At 34.3% G+C, this 26,607-nt stretch overlaps 1 protein-coding gene across 1 annotated transcript in view; it reads right to left on the bottom strand.

Annotated features, from left to right (window-relative positions):
- The window catches only part of LOC127847643 (uncharacterized), a 24,071-nt gene extending 13,862 nt beyond the window's left edge, over nucleotides 1-10,209 (bottom strand). The window contains exons 1-3 of the mRNA XM_052379679.1: nucleotides 10,137-10,209; nucleotides 2,078-2,260; nucleotides 1-211 (exon numbers count right to left, since the gene is read on the bottom strand). The exon at nucleotides 1-211 is cut by the window's left edge and continues 152 nt beyond it. Of these exons, the coding sequence (XP_052235639.1) occupies nucleotides 1-211; nucleotides 2,078-2,213 (347 nt within the window). The 5' untranslated portion in view covers nucleotides 2,214-2,260; nucleotides 10,137-10,209. The remainder of the gene's footprint in view (nucleotides 212-2,077; nucleotides 2,261-10,136) is intronic.
- Between the last annotated feature and the right edge of the window lie 16,398 nt (nucleotides 10,210-26,607).

Raw genomic sequence — 26,607 nt, 5'->3', positions numbered from 1 at the left:
AGTTCCAGTGCACCTGCCTCAGTCCATGCAGCTAGATCGTCACTGCCGTCCATTACGGCCGATTCAATGCCCTGTTTCCCTCTTATTACGCGTGTTGTCAGCTCCCGCGCACCTGCCATAGTAGCTGATACGATAGTGTAACTCCCGTCGATTGTCACCGATTCTATTGTCTGTTTCCCTCTTTGTGCTGTCAGTTCCAGCACATCTGCCTCTGCAATTTGCAGTCGATTTAATTTAAGCCAAGCTTAGTGTACAGATTTTTAAGTTGAAGGTAATATGATGATTTTATCATAATGGGAAGATTTGTAATTTAAAAGGCTATCCAATTTTTTATTCTTAAACTAAAAAAATCACACTATACAGTTTAATATATTTTACGAATGAAAAATAGTATTGTTTTTTAGTCTCTTCAATTTATGACCTGAAACAAGATTTGAAGTTTGTCTTACTTATTCTGTAAACAGAATCAGTGTGTAAGCGAAACGTTTGTAAAAAGAGCGATAAAGGTAGTATTGTTCTTGTTTTTGCATTAGGTGTAGCAATCGTTAACTGTATCAAGTAAAATGTGTCTAGTAAGCGCAAGTAAAGGCCCTTCCCAAAACTCTCGAACGGTATTAAGGTAACAAATCACACCACGTTTCTTGACTGTGTCGTGATCCTTGATGGTAGTTTCAAAGTGTATGTAGACCACGTTTCTTGCTTGATGACACTTATATGGAGACTGATGACGAATGCCGTTTAACATGTCTTCGGCTTAAAGGTATCATTCATGTGTACAGATGCAACATATTGTTCGTACATTGCATGCTGGGTATGCGCATGCTGGTTTGAGCAGAGAGACGTATGCAATAGGCGCAGTGCATATTGGAATCAAAGATTGATGCGTTGAATCAATACACGCCATGATAAGATGTGAGTTGCATCCACATGTTCAAGTCTTATGAAAAAGTTGATTTAGTAGAGGAAAATCATTTTGACTTCATGGGAAATTCGGCCTTAATTCCATAGATTTTGTAATATTATGAAACCTAGTGACTTTCAGATCGATCTGCAAGAAAGTGTAACACTTTTTGGTTTACTCATCAATGTACTGGTAACTGGATAGTGCAAAGTCATATCTGAACTCAATTTTGGAAACTGTTTTGTCATCGCGTACCTGTGGGAATACTTCAGACACATTGTTATTTGACAGTTAAACAGATATTAAAATATAAAAATGGAACAATTTGACAGTGTGGTCGAATTAAATGGTCACTGAAGTTAAAATCAGGAGGATCGAATTAAATGGTGACAAAATAGTTTTGTCACTGAGGTTAAAATCAGGAAAATAGAATCCAATGATCATGAAACTGCTCTGTTATTGCGTTGGAGTGTGGGAATAGTTCAAGTTGTTTACTGTCTAAAACATGTGAAACAGTTATCATGTTTTTGGAACATGTCTAAAAAGCCGTAAAAATTTCATATAGAGAGCCACTTCGATAGCGAATCGCACAAAATACTTCCCAATTTTAAGGCTTCTGGCGAAAGTGCTGGAGACGGACATTTACTTGTTGGACGGATTATATTTGTGTTGTAGTATCTTGTTTCTATCTTGTTTCAATTATTTAATAAGAATTATATACAGAATAATGCAAATCTTTACGATCATTTAACCAAGAATAAAAGTTGAAATTTGGTAGAAAAGGACTTGTTGCCTTCTTTCGCAAACTGATGAGTAGTGAAACGAATCTGGAACTTTTAAGTCAAAACAAAAAATTTACACAACGCGACTTAAACGAACCATAGAACACGTTTAAATACACATTAAAGGGTTAATCAACAACGAAGTACCACACAAGGATGAAAGAAGACAGTAGAGAAACGTAACCTCTGAAAAATGCATCCATACTAGACAACTCTTTTGTGCAATAATAGTGTTTAATATTCACTCAACAAACTTATTGACTGTTGTGATTTACCTCGTGCTTTTGTACACAGTGTTACCATAAGCTTTAGAACCTTTCATCCGATATATTTTCAGTTCCCGTGCTTTTTTTACGTATGGCCAGTGGAACATGGTGAAGCATATTCTCCTCACCTTGACTTGTGCTGGGATCCACATTCTCCTCCGGAACAGACTCCATGGTTAAGTGGTCGCCGACAGCCACTGCGGGTGCCTCTGCTTGCACTCCAGCATACGGCGCCTTCGTACGTTTTGACGCTTTCGCGCCCATAAGCTTGCGCTTTGTTGCAGGTAATGGAATTGCAACTTTGTTTCAAACTGAAGGTATAAAATAATGCATGAACAATATAACCGACATTGTACTAGTGGTTGCTTGCTTGCAAACGTGACGATCTTTTTACTCAAAGATACCAAGTAGACTATGTGGTTAATCAGCTTGCATTGTATACAACAATTTTTAAGCGAATCTGCATAAGTTATAATATCAAATGGAGCGTAATTATTTGAAGTTTTCTTAACTGATCCATAAGGAACAATATTGCAACAGCAATTATATCTCTTAACGTCTAAGCAATGTAAGCTTTATAGCATGTAAATATCTATAAACAAAGTATAAACAAAGTATTGAGTAAGTTTGACATAAGCTGATAAGCTGTATATGAAGCAACGTGTATTGTTAAAACATGTCACCTCTTGGGCGACGCGTAAATAGTTTTGACACCAGATTTATTATGATAGAATTTGACCTAAGAACTATTCAGATCTGGGCTTTGTTGTTCATAATATATTGAAGTCATGTTGATCTAAAAACCATTTGCCACGCTTTCCCCATACATCCTTCGTTTAGTCAGTTTTGAATCCAGGCGCATTTTTTAATTAACAAAGATAAGACCACAATACGATTATACAAAAAAGTACTACACCTCTGAGCATACGAGCTTTTTATGTAAGCAAATTTGGTTTTGCAAATAGAATTAGAATTAAAAGCATTGTTTTCTTCTTAAATAAAAAGTGTATGAAACCTTAAATACTATTTGCCGATATTCCAATATAGGAAACACTTGAAACTTTATGTATTGGTTTTCTACAAAGGTTGCTGAAATCAGGGCCTTGGTGTCATGGCTGTTCAGGATCAAACTAAGAATCAAGTTTCAGGGTTTTTTATATTGGAATATCGGCAAAATGCCTTTGACCATTTGCATACGAGTAAACAAATTATAGTAAAAGTGCATCAGTACAATACAAATACAATCGTGGAAATAAACACAAACTACAATGAAAGCGTCCAACCAATATGTACACACGTGTAATATTAACATTACAAAAAAGTGCAAAAAAGTAATATATAGACAATGTATTTAAGGTTTCATACATTATTTATTTTAGAAGCAGACATTTGATCCTGAACAGTCATGACACCGAGGCCCTGATTTCAGCAAACTTTGTAAAAGACCAATATATAATGTTACACACCAACAATTAAGTATTTTAGAAATTGTATGTAAAAAAGTGGCATTACTTTTTGTATTTTTAAACGTAAAATGATTGCACTTTGCACACGAATAACCTATATTGCAAAAGCCATAATTGCACAATGTTATCACGAACACAAATGAGAAAAAATTATGCCAGGAATTGTCAAATTGCATACGCCATACGCACTGGAAGACATATTCCCGCCTGTACTAAATATATTGGGATTACATATGTCATGGAGGGCATGTCCGGTTCCCGATAGACTCATGCGGTATGCAAAGTGTATTCTGTTTAGCTAGTTATGTTGTGTCCACGACTCACGAAGCTCATTCCAATTGTTTGGTGTGTCGTTAGCATGAGTAAGCATATAGTGTTTCGCGTTGTGTTTACAACGACATTATTTGCAAATCGATTAAGAACATGTTGACAGTGTAAAATTATTGTTTATTCTTCGACGCAAATTTTCGTAACGTCTGTTTTGCATTTGTGAGCTAACAGTTTCCTGTTTGTTTGCTTTTTGACGTAAATATACATATGTGTTGTTGCTTAACACAAAGAAAATGTCTCCCATTTATATAAAACATACGTTGACATAGTCTATTTAGGCGATATATTTTAGGCAAGTGAAATGCTTTTGTCTGTGTCTATTTACTTTTATCCGTACTGGATAAGCAACTAAGTAAAAACACTATATACACCGCATTAAATAGAGACATGTTAAATCCCGATTTCAATTAGTATCAGCTGTAAATGATATCAGATTTTTAACTTTATTTTTTACATTCGGTTGAAATGTTCTTCTAATAAACAACGATTAGCTTCTGTTTAAGTCAAATTAAAAAGCAAAATCATACTTGTCTTCAGAGTGTTATGTTTTCGTTATACGCAAGTATGATATTGCGAACAAAGGCTAGACAGTATGCAGCTAATCGGAAGTTATTAAATTGAAAAAAACACCTTTACTAGTTTTTGTCAATTTAAGTGATTTAATTACAGTGCTGTTGTACAAACGACCGAACGTGGATCTTCAATTTGAACATGCTTTGTTTAACGGCTGTTGCGGTTATACCATTTGCACATTCGCAAAATTCGAGCAGGCGACTGCCGAGCTTGAATGTTGACACGCATTTTAATGTTTAGCTACGTTTCGTGAATGTCAATTGAAGCGTTAACTCTGTCTGAAATAAAATCAACGAACAATATACATGTATATGATATCGATTGGAAATGAACTATTAAGTTCATTAATTGTAATTTTTGACAATATGGCACAAAGCATGTCGTATTAGAAATTTAAAAATGTATACAATCGCATATGTATAAGTAAACATAAATAATCACGTTTTGTAGCTTACTACAGTTACTATATCGCCGATTTTTGTATCGCCAAACAAATAGATTCTATCGTGTCACGTGATTATTAGAAACGTCTGGACTTCGGGGTTAGACAGCATCAGCGTAGTTATAAAATGATGTTTATCTTTGGGCTGGTTGACTTTCTATATTGCAATGAAATGTAAAGTATGTTTGATTGTCGGCAACGGGCTTTGTTTTGTGCTTTTTGAAGATCTTAAGCCAATATGGATTGGTACACAGTCAACAGAGCACACAGAGGCACGTGATACCGGGAATTCGTAGAATATATACTTATTAAGAGGTCATAACCGAATTTACACAATACACTCCATACAATTTGTTATGAAGTGCCTCTGGCAGTCGATACATTATGACTTGATTTCAGCACCAGTTATATGCTATACTATGAATCTATTGATATATATAAGTCTCTTCATGAAAAATCCATTGATTGAATCGTAGTATTTAACAATACGTAATTATTAGGCTATTGTATCAAAACAGTTTTTATGTTTGTGCAAATATCTCGACAATGTGTATGCAAGGCTTGTCCATGCAAGATATTTAATAACCAAAACACGTTTTTGGTTCCAAAAAAAGAGCCCCGTTTGAGCAGAAACTTGTGAGTGATATTTTAGGACGGTTATAGAAAAACTTAAACATTTAGACGGTGTAAATGAAGAAAATATCAGAAACATTATTGGAAATTGTTACAATGAAAACTAACTTGTAACTTCAAATTAGTGACCCACATTTGTTATTTCCATTTAAATGCAGGTTTAAGTTATTATAACGGATTTACATAGCGCCTTTTCATGCAAGAGCGCATGTTCAAAGGCGCTTAAATGTAATTCGATAAAACATTATAATTGATATATTCTTGCAATTTCCGTATTTGGGGATATTTCAGAACGGTCTTGGAAAACTTAAACATTCGGACGGTGTAAATGAAGAAAATATCAAAAACATTATTGAAAATTGTAACTATGAAAACCAACTCTTAACTTCAAATTATTGTACCCATATGTGTTATTTCTGTTTAAATGCAGGTTTAAATGTAATTCTATATAGAAAAAAGTGTAATTGATATATTCGCGTTATTTCAGTATTTGATGCATTAAATGTACACGTCTGTTTTGTTCCCATATGTGTAGACTTTTTCAAAAGAACCGGTATGTGGAACGGAACAGCAAATAAACAAATTTGGCCTAATTGCAATGTGCGTTTGTTATTTAAAGTTACTTGACCTTGACGGTGTATTGCTTTCGGCGGTTAAATCTTTACAAATATAAAATACAATACGTACACCGAGACAATAGGATACCGGGAAGTTGCGGTGCGTGTTAGTTTCAACGAAAACAATCCCATAAACGAAACTGACACCAATATAGACGGATTCAGTATGCAATATACACCATTTTGCTGCAGTTTTTATGAACAAGCGATGACATTGCATCTTTATCCGGAGATTAGATTTGGGTTTGCAAAAATTAAATGTACAGTGTATATGAATTATGACGCCTGAATTACAGCAACTATTCATTGCAAAATAATGACAGTACATCGATTTTCAATCAATATGAAATAAAAAGAAGGTAAATTTATTTGCAAGTACGTATTTTGCACAAACCATAACACGTCCATGCAGGTTTAATGAACGCACATTTTGTAATCTTGCTCTATGTATTAGCGTTCAAAATAATGCCACCATTTAAATGTTATCTTGAAACTAAGTAATCATTATCATGCTATTTCTACATAACCGATATACGTCCATTCTCACACACATACATTCACTAATTCGTTAAAGTGTAAAATAACGATTTTCAAAATAATTGTTTAAAAACAAATATAGCAAAAGAAGCGCAAAAAGTTATACTTCTATAGTCCCCGGGTAAGGATTTTTTTAAAGACTTTTACCTTGCTTTCATAATCAGATAATAATATTCAAAATAGTAACATTTGTAAGAAAACATATTTAAATGACATTATTCAAACTACGAAAATCTGTGAACAAGTTATTTTTACACTGTAAAACGTAAGGAAAACAAACCCTACATAGATATATGCCATCTGGTCAGTATAAGCAAAATCCAAGTGCAGTAGACAGTTTCATCATGTTGATGTAAACATATGCATGACATTCTTAATTTACGTTTAAATACGAAATAATAAAAATACAACTTCCTTGAAAATATTTGTACACAACCCGAACTGTAACCTTACAACAGCATTCCGCTGTCGACCGCTCATCGATTGAATGAGCAGAAGCTGTATCTCATTTAATATTTGTGTTGAACCAAGCAAAGAAACGATAAGCTTATATCCGCATTTCGCTGTCGACCGGCCAACGATTGAATGAGCAGTAGCTGCATCTCATTAAATAGTCGTGTTTCACCCAGCCAAGAAACGATAGATTACAAAACTTAATAGCCTGGTAACCGGCTCATACTATGCTCTTACAAACCACGATAATGTTTAACTCTATGGTTACTACACAATATTGCATTTGGAAAAGCATGCGTTCATCGAGAACTTGCAAAGCATTATTTAACATTCTTTCAAAATTAGATTCGTTTTGAGATATTCATTGCAAAGCGATGTAATAAGGGACGTTTTATTATATGTTAATCAATAAACAAGAAATATCTTTAAAAAAGATATACGGCGTTGATTGTGGTCGATGTTTATGAACGATCAAAAGTTATCTCTATGAGATAAAAAGTAGCGGATGCCTTTTTTCTGCGCAGTTCTTAGCTACATCACAAGCAAATCAATTACGGGGTGTTGCGCCAGATTTCGTGGCTTATTTTGCTTTATGTGATATTATTACTCAGATATCTATATTTACAGAATAGAAAAACACAAGAAACATGAAAATAAACGAGTGCATATAGGTCAGCCGGCAATACTCGAATCTTATTTAATTGCATAATTATAGTATAGTGAATTATTGTGCTCATGCTTAATAAACTGGTCTAAATGGATAAATATTTCTAATTAATTTTAGCAAAATTGGTCCTTATCATGCAAATGTTGAAAACATATTAAAATCGATGATTGACATACCACAATAATATCGCCGAATATCTTTATTTAGTATCTTTCTCATCAAAACAGACTTCAAGTGCACAAAGTTTACGAGACGGCGTTTATATAAAGATTTCTGCAACTGACCGCAAACTGACCTTGATACCTTGCGGATTGGAATGCGATGCATTAAAGTTTGGTAACAATTCTCAGCTGAAACGACGGCTTGTTTACGCCAACTGTACACGACCAAGGCAACAGCTGTGCCTAAAATATTGATATATCGACAAAGCGACTAAACGAACTATTTACTCCATCAGACAAAAATAGCATAGATTCCAATTTTTTCAATGAAAAGATCGCAACCCCTTCTGCGAACTCCGGTGATGAACTGTATATAAACTCTGACTTTCACACACTGGCCGCGAATTGACCCGAAACCTCGCGGGTTGAAATGCAATGCAAGTAAGTACTAAATATGAGAATATAGCCTTAGTATAAACGCTTTTGCGCTGGTAATTCTCTGAAAATAAAAGGTGAACGCACAAACTGTATTTATGTTGAAAATTGATTGTAAAACTGTTCTATCTATTGAGCCTTTTCATTAGAGATAAAATTGTTTCATGCAGTAAAACAGTGTTACAAAGACGCGGATATGTTTCCAATGTTCTGGTGTTACACTCAAATCAGCCAATGGAATAAATGAAGTGTATTTATTCGTACCTAGCCGCGGGAAATTTTATTTGAATATTATTGGACACTTACAAAGGTCAGGTCAGGGTGAAAAGCTGGCTTAATACAGCTTACGCCGAATAATGCATGACTTGAGGCATACAACATTTTCTATAAATCTGACTGCAGCTGTCTTTATGATTTATTCATTGTTAACACTCAGAATATACAATATGCAAGTCATTACACTAGGCCACAATAAAAATATTGTTGGTTTGCTCTTTACCGACCGTAGATTTTACAGGTGGGTAGGTAGGTAGGAAAATTATTTTATTTTATTTTAGAAATTATATTTTTAATACACTAATAGTCTATGAATATTTATAACACTGGTATTTAAGCACTGTTGCAGTGTTAGAAGTCCTATGTAGCTTAACCATGTCTTGTTAGCTGTTTTCTTGCATATATTAATATCAAATGCATGCTTGTGTGTTATTACATCAAATATGTGTTCAATAAATGATGTTAATTGCTCTGAATGTAAATAAAATATCTACAATAACGACAACATCAATACCACTTATTGTTACAAGATATTTATAAATTATGATATGCCAATGTAATTGTATCAACTATCATGCATGGGTTTTGGTTACTTCGGTTTGCAGTAAGTATAAAACTAATTAAAATCAGTTTTCACTTGAATGAATGAATGAACAGTAAAGCAAACCGTTTACGAAGCTATAGAAATCATTTGATTGACTGCGACAGCAAAATTTAAACTAAATAAATCGTTTCAATTTTTTATCTTAGTTTTAACTTCAGGTTAAAAGCGAAAGTAGATTAACATGTGCACATATTTACTGCATTTGAAAACTGTTATCCATTTCAAACTGAAATCTTCCGTTAAATAATAATAAAAACAAAATGTTCAAAGCACAAGAGATGCTGTGCTTTTAATTTGTTTAGATCGTATTCACACTTGAACAGAAGTTTACATGTTGACCTTCATTGAAGATTAACACTGTCCGCCATTTTCATGATTTTGATTGTTTTGACAGGAAGCGAACATCTCTTCTATTTCCTGTGCAAAACAATTTTAAAAACTCGTAAATTAATTTCTTTTTACTGAAAATAGTTATAAAATTTATTTTTAAACCATATGCGATATGAAACCATGCATGACATGTCTTTAAAAAACAAATTTGAAATCGGAACCACATGCACTTTATTGTTTTAAACAAAATGGCGGACTAAGTTGACAGTTTATAGACGCTTGCATAACTGCGCACCTCCTATTATTCCAAATTATTGACTACAGTATATGTAATTCACAGCTGTTGATAATGACTCCTAACACTTCCCATATACATTTGGTTTAAATATCATATCTCGCAATATTGAACGCTTAATTACAACAACCAGTTTTGAAAAAAAGGTCGCACATAAATCAACCTTTACAACAATAATTGTTGTGCAGACACCTTTTTTAAACATAAGATTACTCCACGACGTCGGATATTCGCGTAAAAACAGTCATTTAATGAGCGAACGCATGCAATACATTATTAAGTCTATATATAATTAAGAGCGGTGTACGCACATATTCGTAATTGAACATATTCCTCTTAATTAAGCACAATATATTTAAAGAACATACTTTTTTCTCGTCTATGATAGAAGCTTGTCACCGTTCGCCAACCAATTTCACTCCTCTGTTCCGGCCGTTGAACCAATTACGCCCTTAGTCTTAGTTGAAATGACAAGTGATACTTGAAAAAAATGCGATTGCTATAAAGCGGCCCGTACATGTGTAGAAACCGCGCTCTGTGAAACGGTTTTATTGAATGTGCGTGAAGATTAGCTTGTGCGGTACCCTTCGTGTGTGTTTAAATGCCTGTAATTTAGTATGTGTTTGAAAAGATTTTAACAGAATTAATTTGTGATTACAGGTTTTCAAGTTATAATGTTAAACAAAAATTTGCACATTCATCGTAATTTTCATTCTATTTGTCTTTATAGTAAAATATGTGTTTAAAAGCGGGTGCTGTTTAGTGTACATTAGCTTTTGCACAAAATGAAATTGATATCTACCTATGGGTTTGTGTGGGTTTGTGTTCGAGAGTGCAGTAATTTTCATGGAATGAATACTGGGTATAAGGATAATTTATAGAATGTAAAGAACTTAAAAAGCCGATTCAAATGAAAGTATATGCTATATATTTTAAACGGGTTCTAAGATATCACATTACACTGAAACATTTTTCTGCGAGTGCTTCAAACTTTTCATTCACTTGGTGACTTTTATTAAAATTTGTAAGCAAACAATACAACACCAATTTCACAATTTAGGTAAAAAAAACGACGCGACTTTTCCCAATCTGAAAGGCCCCACCCTGTTCTCGAAATGGTGAAGAATTTAAAAAAACATTTCTAACTTAGCCAAGTGACTTGCGGAAGTAAGTAAACGATGGACAATTTAAGAAACATATACTTCGTTAAAATGAAAGCAATTTAAAACATGTGTGTTCCCATACTGCTCGTCGGGTCCAAGAAATATATCCAAATCATCCCAAAAAATGAAATACTGCAAGCTTTAGATCCCGCAATTACGTATTTGCTGAGTGTTCATACGTCATTTGCGAGTTTTAATTTGGGTAAATACATTCATATTGAACTGTTCAGTACGACTAGAGTTATAATCAAACATATACATTTTCGTGTAAAAAGAAATAAGTGCGGATGCTTTGTTAGCGGTGTAAGGGCCTCAGCAAAAACATATGTTAGTAAAAATAAATAGTTTGTACATGAAGAAACATCTGTTTGAACTTCGGACCATTTAAAGGGACCTGTTCACGTTTTGATAAATTGAAAAAAAAGAAACATAAAATGTTTCAGATTTGGAAATGTTCGTTGAAGTTTTTTTTTAAAGAAAACAGTAATTCGAGAGTTGCCTTCAAAATGAACAAAAGGAATCCGTGATTTTTCAAGTACATCCACGGTTTTCTCGAACCATTGTTGGGCAAGCAGATGTGTTAAATACTATTCTTCAATGAATATGCATTTTGTCAATATTATTCAACATGCCTCATAAGAAAATTAGTGAAGCTGTGAAGGGCATTGTTTTAGGCCTATATGAGATTCAAAAGTTGCAGAAGCATTCAAATGAACTAAAATGATGGACCATGCTATTTCTTTGGGAAGTATTCGGAATATTCGACATGACGCTACTGTATAGCGCAGAACAACGTCGTATGCAAAATTCGTCGGTGGATCTCTAAAATCAATCCGCCGACCAAGCGAAAAAAGGCATTGGACACAGGAATGTCCAAGGGAACAGTATACTTCATCATTAGGCATGTTGTGAAAGCAAAACTACGGAAGAAGTTCAAGGCTCATCAGCTCAACATGGCACAGATTCAGAAGCGCAGGGCCAGGTCTTGGAAGCTATATATCTAAAGCTTAAATGTGGCAAGTGGAGAGATTTTGTTACATCTGACGAGCGATGTTTTATCTTGGTGGAAGTTATGGAAGAAGAAGAGTATGTTATGTCAGAATGGGAGAAAACGTTGGCGTTAAACTGAAGTTTGTAAAACGTGATGCGTTTGCCCGTGGCTTCATGGCGTGTGCTGCTTTATCGTCCAGTGGTAAATCAGTGATCAGAATAATTCCCAAAGGGACCAAGGTAAACTCAGAATACTATTTCAATAAAGTTCTGAAACAATTTATACGAAAGGATGTACCGAGACTCTTTCCGGAGGATAAACACGTCATGACTTTCAATCAGGACAGTGCATCTAGCCACAATTTTAAACAATGTTTTCTAAAAAAAAAATCAAAACATTAAGTTCATAACACCTGAAGAATGGACTTAAGTCTCTAGATGCGGCCCAAATAGATTTTGGTATATGGGGATACTAAAACGACGCTTACAGAATCGACACGTAAACTCACTTTCTGGTCTAAAAAGAGCTCTGAAGGACGAAGGGCGCAAATTGGAACAAACAACTTTCAACTAGACGTTGAAATCTTGGCCAAAGCGTTGCAGGATAATTAACAATTGCCATGAATCTCATATTGAGCATTTGTTGCAAAAAAATGTATTAAGATTATAAATTATTCATATTTTTGTTTTGTTCGTCATGAAATCGGGCACCTCTCGTACTGAACATTTATGACGCCCTTAAATATCCATTATATGCATCTTTTGGCGATTTAAAAACCTGAAATTTATAAAGAATTACACACGCGATACGATTGAATCATTTGGAAAGTTGAATTTATATCGTTCTATTTTGTGAAATTACGAGGTATAAAATATGCCATGAACTATATCAGCATGGATGAACGAGTGGTTAAAGCGCTAGACGTTTACTCCAAGTGTCAGTGGTTCAGGTCCAGGTAAGGATTTTTGTTTTATACTGGAGCTCTTTAGTTCCGATGTTTACATTTATCGATTTAAAGCATTAAATTACAAACTTCAAACCAGGTCAAAAATCAGTAAACAAACCCCTTTAATATATACAGATTTATCATATCCGTTTTATGCGGCGGCCACTAAAAAACGGAAACCGTCGCTTGCTGAAACAATAACAACATTATTGTCCTTAATTTATGACTCACTGACTCACTGTTCTTTTTCCACGAATGGTGTATTTTTAGTTTGGTTTTGGAATAGTTTGCAGACGGATGAACTGCACGATGCTGAGTGTTTATATCGTTATTCAAAAACGTTTTACTGCCAACAAGAAGTGTCCATATTGCAAATTACTAGAAGTTGGTATACACATATTTTAATAAAACGTACTTAACCCACCGCGAACGACAACGAAATGATGGTCAGAACATTTATCATTATACTCAGTTATATACATGGTTAATTTGTAAATTCACATATTCATTAAAAAAATATAAGAAATTACTGGACATACACATTATTGCCTTTTTATAAATTATTCAATCGAAATGCATTCAAGTAGGAGCTTACAATAATTAATGAATCAAATTAACTTAATTGACTCGCGTCATGCGAAAATTGGTCTTATGCCATATGCGACCAGCGTAGCTTCAGACCTGCCTGCGCATTTGCGCAGTCTGGATAAGCGATACCCAATCCGCTAATGAGACCACGAAACCTTAGGTGATATTATAGCGGACAGCTTAGATCTTGGCCGCCCGTAGTTAAAGCCGATGTTCGCATGTCCGTGAATATAACGAATACCCATATAACATAATCTAAAAACCACCAAGAATTGTCTAATGTCAGATATTGCTGACAGTCAGATCCTCGGACTTGCCTAGTTTACAAAAAAGGCGTAAAAAAGTTGTTTGTTTTCACCAACCCAATTGCACTAACGTCCCTACGTGTTTGTGCGAACCACACCCTGATTTTCGGTATTGCATATTCACAAAAATAACTATAGTATAAAAAAAACAACAATCGATCAACTTTACTTAACTGAATTCAAATTGACCAAAACCATATAAATATATTGTTTAATACAGAGTTGGAAGATTTCTGCATGTCATGGCATATTCTTATTAAGGATAATCAATCGTAAAAGAAAAATTCAGAAAACAAAACTAACGTTTAGTCGACCTACCTACCATCATGTTTGGCTATGTTAGTGAAACTTTCTTTTGGACTAACTATACGAAAACTTTGTACTTTTGTGCTCTATAACTCCTTTATAATATAGCTTTCACCTGCCAACATTTTTTGCTTAATTGGTAATTGTAGGCTCAGGTACTTCTTAAAAGTACCCCGGGTACTCTGAAGTATACTACCATGAACCCCGGGTACGGAGAATACGCTTAAAGGCACCCGGCCATACTCCGGCGTACTTATAAACATATTTCCACACATATTAACACAGCATGGACATAATATGTAATGCTTAAGAACAAGGTCTCTAGCTTAAAGCAAATGTCATTAATCAAGGTAAAAGGTCAAAATATAGTATTGAGGAAATAAAGGACTAACAACTAACTTTGCAGTAATTATTAGCCATTTATTTGCGTACGCTATTAACCATTCCCTAGGTCGAAGGTCAATGTCTCAATTTAATGTTTGTGTGTGAAGTAAGAGAAATTAAATCAATCTTTACTTTAATTTGTATTTCATACGGGTATATCTTTGTTGTAATTGCGCTATTGTTGTAAATACTTGCATGAATAAAATATTGATAATAGACACATATGCAACATAAAAAGACTTATTTGAGCTGTTTTGATATGTGTTTACATTTGGTTGAAATGCCATCGATATTCCACTTAAATAATGCAAAGAGACAGTGTCCGTACCAATGAAATGACATCCTCAAAAGACAATGTCCGTACCAATTCAATGACATTATCATCTTCTGTACTCGCTATCTTAAAATTGACCAATATAATATGACATGTGTCATCTTACACCAGTTAACAAACGGCCCAGTACCATGAGGCAACCATTTACCTGTGTGGACTGCACAGGCTAATCTGGGACAACACTTGACGCTCATGCATTAAGCCCGGTTTCCCCAAAACGAGACTAATCTTCTTACGAAAAAGAATGGGACTAACCCTGCTGGGTGCACATTATGAATATTACTTCCTTCCTTAAGGCTATACATGTTGGAAGAACCTCAACATTATCAACATTTGCACGACACTGAGTTGCGGACAAAGTGTGCGTCTGACACATAATTGCAACTTGTAATCATCTTGGGTTAATGTGCACTAATATGACTGCTGAAGTGTAACTTTCAAAACAATTAAATGCAGTATTATGCAGGATATGTTCGGCGGATATAAATATACCAACGTGTGTACACATCTAGTGACTCAGCAGTTGGGTCCTAATAAGATACGAAATATTCGGGCGATTTCGCCGTATTCGGAAAGCGTTCAGCTACGATTGGATAACTACGGCAAAGTCCGGAAATGTTACTTAAAACATGAAATAAACATTCAATATTTACGCACTTAAATTGGAGAATAAACATAGGTTGGAAAGCAGCAGTGCGTTACTTAATGTATATAACCTAAAAACCGGAGTCGATTTAAATATTCACCTAAGCCGTATTATATTTTAAAACGGAAATTTATTCGTTTCAAATTCAGACTTGTCTACCAACTGCACAAAACCGCCGACCTTGTTGTGCGAATGAGCAACTTGATATCAATGCCGACCTCTTAACAATAACATGACAGTTGTATCATGGTATAATGTCATGAGAGTAGGGTTTTAATGCTGGCAATAATAAAGCTTTCACAGGATAAACACATAACAGATTAAGGTCATTGCTAATAGCTTCTCCAAAATAACAAAGTTTTGATTGGCTAAAGAAACTTCAGCGTACAGTTTATATAGTATTGACAGACCTGTACGCTGAAGCTAACCCCGTATCGAAAGTCAACCAGAGTCGTAACATATTTATGTCACGCTATAAATCAAAGCAAGCTCATTTTCTTGGATACGTTTCTACATATATTAGTGAATGAATATAAATTACTGCATAGAGGAATATTTTAAGGTTCAGCTGCTTCAAATGCATCTTACATTAGATGAAAATAACTCTCATCAGTCTGAAATTCACAATTTTGACGCCATTGTCGCTTTGTCACGTGACGAGTTTTCATTTGGATACTTTCGGATAAACCTTGACATTTTATGCTGAAATTGTAAACATTACTTTCGTTTTCTGAAATCTATTATTTCTGATTAACAACTTACGTCTGGTGGATTATAAGACTGATTTCATTGTGAATCAGGTAGTTTTATATAATATTTACTTTGACTTTGTATTGACACTACAATTTGTTTACAAAATAAGCCAGAATAATTAAAATACCGGGAAATGTCATTCTGAATTTGAAAACAATTGAGCACATGGTTTGTTACTAAAAATAGAAATAACGTCATATGACCGTGAAATCTCGGGAGATTTCGCATTTCAAGAAAGTCTGTCACATCGCTGTTTTTCTCGATATTTAAGAGCAGAATAGATACATTTTAAGTGTTTAAGATAGTTTTTTGTGAAAGAATATATCAGTTAAATGTGAAAAATGTCAATCTTTCCAATCAAGTGGTTGATTTGGGCCAACAACTGCATTTAAAAGCTGTTTTGGACCGGTCTTTGTTAACTGTCAACTTTTCGGGAATTTCTGGTTGACTTTCCTAATGGGGTTGGTCCATAACTATAAAGTCGCGTCAGTCAAAAATCATAAAAAGCGACATTTAAAGTTATGGAAGCCAGAACTAAGTTTTGATATTCTTTAACATTTACATTTTCCTTACACAGAAAGGGTATGTAGGTTTATAAGCCATTTATCTATAAACGCTTATCTACCTTGTATTGTCTGATTTATACCTGAATCTCACTAGTAGGATAATCTTACTTAAGTTGGATACACAGAGTAAAATATACTGCATCGCTATACCATCCTGAATTAAATGAAACAGATCATCTTTCAAACTGAACTAAATAAGATCCACTTAATGTAAAACAAATTCAGAAAGCACTTTTTTGATAGTCTTTATTGTATAATATGTATGTCATTAAATCAAATTCCTTCACATTCGAAATCAAAACAATGCAATGATCGAACACATCGTGTTAATACGTTTATACGGTTTCGAACTGGATAATTCCTTACATTTTGAAAACACGCGAGCCGGTAGTGCTTAGTTTGATACACACATGTATATAACATATGTATGTTATGTTGAATGTAAATGCATATCATGTGACATATATAACTTTTGCTTATTAACAGATCAAAAGAAACGGAAAAGTATTTTCTGATCAGATAGTTTGCATACTTACCAAATAGTACATTTTTAAAAATAAATCGAACTAAAATCACTCTTAAATCGTTCTTGAAAACTATAAAAGGAACTTGTTCACAGTTTGGTGTTACGCTTTTCAAAGATATTGTCATAGATTCACAAACGAATGTATACATAATGTTTAAAAAAAGTAAAATAAGAAATGTTAAACATATTGGTTAAATAATGGATAATATTAATTAAATCGAAGAAAAAACTAAGTTTTTGTAACACCGCTTTTCCTCGAGAATTTGCAAATTGATTTATTACACAAATAATATTTAAAATTCAATTAGTTTAAGTCTGCGTGACGCAGAGGTAGCGCACTAGCATTAGCTTCAAAATGTTCCGGGTTCAAAACCCATATATCCCAAATAAAATAAAATATATTGGATACAGCATGCGTAGGGAAAAATAACATTTTTATTGTTAACTTATACAATATATGTATAGAAAAAGTGTTATCTGACAGCATTGGTATTTGTCAAGTTATGTTGATCAGTAATAGCTTGTAAAGTAGCTTTAATAATGCTTTTTTCTATCGGTTGCTTAAATTTAACGGTCATAAGTATTGTAAGTGACATTACACAAACATTTATAATTCCCGCGCATGACTTGTTTTGAATCGAAAATAATTAACTTCATTAGATAACTTATGAAGCTACAGTGACATTTTCTATGTATCTAGATACATGTGCGTCAATGACAAACAACTAGCATGTACACCAATCCGATTTGTAAAAAGCACATTCTCAATAGCCTGTTTAAGCCCACCAGTTTGTCAAGCTAAATGTGACACGGGTATTAGCCATAAAAATAACACTTAATACCCCTTTATTTATGTTGGCAGCACAACGAATTGACAAGATACATTAACTTATTTACTTGTGTTATTAGCTCCTATGTAACATAATCATGTTGTTAACATAATTATTCGGCATCAAGAAGTTGAAATATGAATAAAGTCAGTAGTTCGCCAACGTTAACACTGAACACCTGCAGGTTGTAAGCTGAGCAAGAAGATATGCATATTTTAACCGAAACTAAAACACATTAATGCGTTGCTATTGAATTATATTCATAATAAAAAGAAGCACGAATTGCAAATGGTACGCAACGAGAAAACGAAAACGATTTAAAGTAATACGTATATTAAAACTCAATGTACAGCTAGATTTGATTTGTTTTTAGCTCACCTGAGCGATAGCTCGGGGTGAGCTATTGTGATCACTCAGCGTTCGGCGTCCGTCCGTCCGTCCGTCCGTCTGTCTGTCTGTAAACAATTTGTAAACATCTTCTTCTACTAAACCATTGAGCCAATTTCAACTAAATTTCACGTGGAGCATCCCTAGGTCATGGGACAAAAGAATTGTTAAAAAAAATTTGATCACATGACCAAGATGGCCGCCATGACCATATATGGTAAAAACCTTAAAAAATCTTCTTGTCAGAAACCGCTCATCAGATTTTCAAAAAATTTCACAGGGATGACCTTTGAAGGCTCCCCTGATAAAGTTGTTCAAAGAAATTTGATTCGTCAAAAAACATGGCCGCAGGAGCTCGTTGAACTTTGCATGTTTATTCGTTTTTGCCTATTTTGTGAAAACTTTCGAAAATCTTCCACATTTTTTGTTCGATCCTTTCCAAATTTGCACAGTGTCTTTATATCAATGAGGACACGAACCCTACAAAAAATGAGCATTATTGGTCCATGAAGTACTGAATTACCTCCCCTTGAATTGAGAAAATGGTGTTTATGCAATAAAGTCCAAATTTTTCATCCAATTCTTTCCAAACTTGTTTATATATCAGATTAAAGAGAATAAAATTTTCTTTACTATGGTTTTTCTTTCATGAAAATCCATAAAGGATAAGTGTCATTAATCGTTGCTTAATAAATGAACAATGCAAATTATCGGTATTGATTTTTTTCCTGACATGCCGTCCCAGATATTAACCGCTTTCAGCTGTAGACTGTGCATCAATACATCGCCGTGTTATTGACCTGAAAAATTCATACGCAGTCGGCATTAACACCGGTCATCGAGACAAATTACTGATGTGAAAACAAATCGTACATCGTAGAGGATTAAATAAACAATTACATCTGATTAAAGCTTAAAGATTGCTGCCGATTTAAATCAATTTGAGTACTTTTTGCGTATATTTGATGCCGAATGGGAAGCTGTGTTTAGACTTAAGTTGAGAAAAATGGCAACGAGATACTTGCCTGTTGGTAGCTAAAGAAACTTCAGCGTACAGTTTATAATGGGTGGCCATTCCCAGCTGTAGTCTACGGGCGGGTAGTGAACTGGTTGAGAAAAGTGGAAGCTTGTGGAAAAGCGGTTTGAGAAGTTTGTAAGAAAACCCTGAATTATCAGTCTTGTGGGAAGAAGGCATTGCGTCTCCACGCAGAGGGCCCTTATCACATAAAGAATATAAGAACCATCAAAACCAACCACAGGTACTTGAAACAATTTTTTGGTCCTTATATATATAATAAGAGTAAAGGTACCCAACGATGATTTCACAGGTGTATTGAATAACACAATGCAACAGCATTATAGATCAAACAATTCACACATATGTCGTTGAGGTTGCCAGCAGGAAGCGTCCATCTATGATAAAACACCTTTTATTTGATGAAAATCGTCCAAGTATGTCCAAAACAGCCAACAGTTTCACAAATAGCACCACAAAATCAAAGTGTTATTCCTGACGTCCAGCTGTCAGTAATGAATGGAGGCGATTTTCGTTCGATTGTTCACAAGTAAACAAGAACTTTGCTATAAATTCCACAAATGTTTTTCATTTACTAAGTTTGTCTTCGAACTACGGCGTTCTTAAGTCTCAGTTGAACGGTAAACAGTCGGAAATTCAGAAGAAACAACAAATTTAGCGTACTTTCACTTTCACGACCATCATTTTGAGGCAGAAATCGGTGTTACGGACAGAAGACGTTTTCATTGGTTGAAAATAAAATTGGTAAACTTGTTCTATGATTTACGACTTATTCAACAAATCGATAACAAGATAATAATTTACCGCGTTCCATCAATAAAATGGATTCAGTTTGGACATAAAATATGATATTTGGTGTATTTTATACTTTTTCTGAGTATTTTTGTTGTGCCGTTACCAAAGAACGACGTAGTTCGATGGAAAACTTAGTAAATGACAAACGCACGTGGAGTTTATAGCAAAGTTCTTGTTTAATTGTGAACAATCGACCGAAAATCGCCTTCATTCATTACTGACAACTGGACGTCAGGAATTACACACTTTGATTTTGGGGTGCTATTTGTGAAACTTTTGGCTGTTTTGGACATAATTGGACGATTTTCATCAAATAAAAGGTGTTTTATCATAGATGGACGCTTCCTGCTGGCAACCACAACGGCATATGTGTGCATTGTTTGATCTATTATGCTGTTGCATTGTGTTATTCAATACACCTGTGAAATCATCGTTGGGTACCTTTACTCTTATTATATATATAAGGACCAAAAAATTGTTTCATGTACCTATGAGACCAACCAGGTAGGGTTTTTATTTTTTTAAACTAACACCCTGAATTTGGTCGTATTTTCTGTTGCTAAAGTTCACTGTTTAGGTTGTTTTGCATCAAAAATCGGCAAGATAGATCTAGCAAATTTGCCATTTTTTTTTTATTAATAACGTATGATTCATTGATTGTGAGCTTTTAAAACATTTTGACCTTTGAATAAAGCATAAATCAGGAAAAGAATTTTAACAGTAATTGAAAATACGATCAAATACGCCATTTTTGCTGACTGGGACAGGTCTTTTTTAGTCAAATAAAATGTTTTATTGTCCCCAACATATGAGCCCAGCAGCAAGAAATGTTGTTTGTTTTTTTACTTTTTGTAAAACAAATATGGGCAACCTACCGTAATCCAAATTCGCCGACACCTTAATTCGACGATGTTCTATTTTTATCGATTAAATGGATGATTATTGTCTTGGAATCATTTCAAAGTAATACAGCCGAGTTTAAAATTATTATTTTGTGCTATTAAACATTCATTATTTCTTAAATTATTTGCTAAATATTGCTTCATGTAACCGTTACATCGTCAAATTTGGGTCACACCAGGATACAATTATTTAGCATTCAAACAACGATTGGGATAAAAACTAGGGGAACCCATGCTGAAATTTTCAATTTTAACTGTTTAGCAGAAGCCACCATACCCAATTTTCTTGGGTGTATGTGCGGGCTTCTGGCAGCATGATTCTGTGAATATAAATGGTGACATTTGATTCTGCATTAATTAAACATGTATTATTGACTTTTTTAAAGTATGTGTGAAAAATATGATTTGTAACCACTGTTACAGATTTTTTCTGGTTCTTCAAAAGCAACACCTGCAGTCGAGTCCATGCCAGACAGAGGGTGCATGTGAATGAATTGCCTTTTGACTAAGTTCTGTGTGTTCCTTATCAAATACATGAAGATTTTTAAATATATGTGTATGTTGTTTTTTTAAGAAAATTGAATCACCAGAACAGGTACAGACACCCTTTAAATGTGTCGAATCCATGAGCTTCTGGGGGCCTCTGGCCCCCTTGTCCCCTGGACCCACCGAGGGCCCTGCGGCCCCCTGGCCCCCAGCTTTAAGTTCAGGATTTTCAAAATATCCAACTTTGACCCCTGCAAATGCTTTGCTAAAACTTTGGCTACAGTTTCTAAAATTTGGCTACACAAAATTCCATTTGGCTAAAATGTTGGCCACAGAAAATTTTGGGCAAGAGGAGCCCTGTTTGGATTGTATTTGGGTCATCTGGGGTCAGCAACTAGGCACTAGGTCAAATAATAGAAAAACCTTGTGTAGACTATAGAGGTCACAGTTTTCATCAGATGTTATTGAAATATAGTCAGAATGTTTGTCTTGATAAAATCTGGATTGGGATTGACTTTGGGTCATCTAGGGTCAAAAACTAGGTCAGATTAAAAAAACAAACTTTTGTAGACAGTAGAGGTCACAGTTTTCATTAAATCTTTATGAAATTTGGCCAGAATATTAATCTTGATGAAATCTGGGTTGGGATTGTATTAGGGTCATCTGGGGTCAAAAACTAGGTCAAATCATAGAAAAACTTTGTGAAGACAATAGAGGTCATAGTTTTCATATGATCTTAATGAAATATGGTCAGAATGTTTATGTTGATAATATCTGATTTTGGATCGTATATGGGTCATCTGAGGTCAAAAATTAGGTCACCGGGCAAATTCTAGTAAAACCTTGTGTAGATGAAAGAGGTCACAGTTTTCATCACGTCTTAATGAAATTTTGTCAGAATGTATTAATTAATAAAATTTGGCTTGGGATTGTATATGGGTCTAATAAAATTTAAGTTCATGAAGCAAGGTTAGTCAGGTGAGCGATTCAGGGCCATCATGGCCCTCTTGTTTGTATTGTTGCTTTACCAGCACTCAACATAGCAGTGCAGTGAGTCTATGCTTTTCCAGTTCAGATGGTACTATCTTTTCCTGAAATTTACATAAAAGCGAGTAGATGGTCAGATAAATGGCTTCCAAGCAGGTGTATTTTGCTTATGATATTCATGTTAAAGGGAGTCCGCATGTTCATGGTTTTCACACTCAAGCAAGTATATATATACATGTATATGATATTGGTTGCAAGCAGGCTTATTATTCTAATAGTTTTCACCTTTAAGAAATCTATGTTATAATATTATACAGATTTAAGCCACTATAGATGTTCGTGTTTTTGGCTTTTAATTAAATATTATATTTCATGGTATTCACGTTTAAGCGAGTATATATACTCATGGTATTCACGTTCACGAGAGTTTATAATCTCATAGTTTGAAGCGTCGAGCATTTATATATGTTCGTGTTATTACTTAACACGTCTGTTATACTCATAGTATTCACGTTTGTAAAAGGCAGTAATCTAGTCGTATTTAGATTCAAGCTAGATTCAAAATACAGATGGTCATGTTATTGGCTTTTAAATGTGTTAGTTATACTCATTGTATTCACGTTTGTTATAGTCAATGATCGTGCAGTACTTATATTTAGGAAAATATAAACGTTCGTGTTATTAGCTTTCAAATTTGTTGTACTCATGGTATTCATGATAAGTAGAGTCTATATTATCATGGTATTCAAGTTTATGAGAGTCTATTCGCTCGTCGTATTTAGATTCAAGCATGTATGATGTATAGGTGTTCATGTTATTGACTTTCATGTACGTCTATCATGCTCATGATATTCACGTCCAATGGAATCTATATTCGTGTAGTAGTCAGATTCCAATAAGTATAAATGTACATGGTATTTGCTTTCAAACAAGAGTACAGCGTATTATATTCATATCATATTCACATTCAATAAAGTATATATGCTCTTGACTTTCACATTTAAGCAAGTAAAGATGTACATTATATTTTCTGTCAGGCCAGTTTATTATGTTCACGGTATTCACTTTCAATAGTGTCTATATGTGTATTGTTTTCCTATGAAATCATTATCGGCGTTCGAGCGTGTATATTATTTGTTTGTTTTTAAGTATAGCCCATATTCTCATGGTATTCACATTACAGCAAATTGACATGCTCAATCAACTCAAAATACTGTTATACTGTTCTTATGCGTACACACTAGAAATGCTTGCACTTTATTGATAGGGCCACTTCAACGAAGACATTTTCTGAATCACATGTGTCAAACGAGTTTTTCACTTGATAATGACCTTCGAACATGTTATCACTATGACCACACGTGAACATTTCTGCATAACATATTAGTTGATTTGACACCAAGAGTAGGCCCGCTATCACATTGCAATAAGGAAAAGAAAAAGAAGAACCGCTCGGCTCGTTACATATTTACCAGATTTGATTTTAAAAATGAAAGCGGGCATATACGGGATTATCATTGTTTGACAGATGACATCCGAGGATAATTATATGAAGTATTCACCATGGAGAGAAGCTGACGAAATGTTAACACAATCGCGCATAAACATATCAGCGTTTTATCTGTATCTGTTTCTTTTTTCGGTAATTTGAAAATTGGTTAACATTTGTTATAGTATAAATCACTATTTGTAAATATTTATACTCGGCGAATCGCCGCGTGTTAAGACGCAGCGTGACTTCGCGGATCGATGCCGAGGCAGAAACAGACGAGGCCTGACTCCGCGAATTATCGCCGAGTGACTCGGCAACATGCCGAGTATATAATCGTTGCGGTCGCGGCGAGACATCGCAAACAAAAGAATCTGTCCGCGTCATAGCCGCGGACTTTGTTGGTTTTGCGTGAGCTGTATTGTAGACTAAAACCCAAGCGTGATTATCGGACTCCAAAACGTTCGTGATAAAAACGGTTGGCACGGAAAAGTATTTAAATGATCATATAGTCCATTTTAAGTTGGCAAATAGGGTTATAAGAAAAATAGATATGATGCCCCCAACAGAAGTAAAATATAAGTTATAACGCCCCCTTCAGTAGCAAAATAGGAAGAAACCCATCCCCAACATAATTTCTCTATTTTGCCGTCCGGGGGGGGATATATGTTTAACTGGAATAGCCCTAAGGCTAAAACCAAGTGTAAAGCATGTTCATGTGAAGTGTGGCCAAAGTTGAAAGACTAAAAACTCATCTTCAAAAATGTTCTAAGGCAGTGCAAGTGAGCAAAGCTACAGATAGTGCTACATCAAGTGAGGTCTGTGTTGCTGACAGTGCAAACCCACCTACTACACTCAAACGCCGAAGCAATGTTGAACAAGCAATGTTAAGGTAGCGCACCTCTAATGGGCCCATATCCCCATATAATTTAATTAATTATTTTCTTAATCAGCATCATTTCACTGAACTACATGCAAATTTGTAGGTAGGCTTTCCATGCTTTTTTAAAAAAAATATACCGATTTTTTCAAAACGACCCTCACGCTCGGCTTTTGTCCAGTTTATTTTCACCCCTGGGGTATATAAAAGTTCCATAATTCATTCAGATTTCCAAATATTGGCATGCAGTTGGTATGTACAGATGCAGTAAAAGTGTATAAAGTTTAAACAAGATGAAATAAGTATTATTTTACAGACATTTATTTTTACGATTTTTTATCTATGGAATAGCGCCATTAAATGAAAGTGATTTCAGCCAAGTAAAAATTGGGTCGGTTAAAAACAAAGTGTCATAAAATTCAAAATAGTATCATTTAAGTTATATTTTAAACTAATTTTTTATATAAACACTATATACAGCAAAAATACCAAGAAATAGACAGATTTACCGTTTACTTTTTGAAATAAAAATAAAAATGCAACATGCATCATTCGTATTTTCAGCAGTAAATTACCCAATTTAGCCATAACGTTGTTTTAATTTAAAAAATTGATGGGTGTTCTTACAATTTTCAACATATTTGACAATAAACATAGCTTATATGCTATATTAAATCAAATTACGTTAGAAAAGAAATAAAACGCGTCGCAAAAAGTATGCGATATCGGCAGAATTCGAACCTGCGCGGGAAGATCCCAAAAGATTTTTAATCCATCGCCTTAACCACTCGGGCACGACAACTTCACAACAGTGCAACCTTAAATTAGATATTGATAAGTAAACAGGTAAAAAAGCTCGTCAATCTTTGAAGAAATCGCGAAATCGAATTTTTCAGATGATAATTGGATCAAAGTCAATATTTATAGTGAAAATAATGTATTCTAAATGAATTAGGTAAACACATATCAAAATTCGAAGTTTGAAAAAAATAAAATGCATCTCTCGGAAATAACCGATCATTTAAGATCGGCAATGATCGTAAAATAAATCGCGGGAAATCATTAGAGGTGCGCTACCTTAACACCAAAACGTCTTAAACAGCAATCTTTAAATGAGTTTAGGAATGTCTGTAAATAATACATATTAATTTATTATATTCATTGATTATTCATGTATTGTGTTAATACTATGAAGAGACTATATTTATTTTCATATTGTTAGGTTAAAATCATGATAAAAGTCCATTTATCAATTTCAGATTGCTTTATGTTATTTATATAATATTTTTTTCAAAGAAACTGTGACTAGATATTGTAATTAATTAAATAACAGTCGCTTTGAAGTCTGCAGTAAAATTTTACAATTTCGAAGAAAATATTAATTTTATGAATGGATTTATACTTGCCTGATGAAATATATATAAGGATTATATCTCCGTTAAGCATCAACAATCCGCTGTGCTAAAAATAGCACTTACGTGATTACGATCATCACGTGGTTAAACGCATGAGCGAGTCCTATCCACCTGTAAACCCCAT

Source organism: Dreissena polymorpha, chromosome 10 (assembly GCF_020536995.1).
Source record: "Dreissena polymorpha isolate Duluth1 chromosome 10, UMN_Dpol_1.0, whole genome shotgun sequence".
NCBI classification, from domain to species: domain Eukaryota; kingdom Metazoa; phylum Mollusca; class Bivalvia; order Myida; family Dreissenidae; genus Dreissena; species Dreissena polymorpha.
The sequence above is the reverse complement of the archived record's forward strand: the minus strand, read 5'-3'. Positions and strand labels throughout refer to the sequence as shown.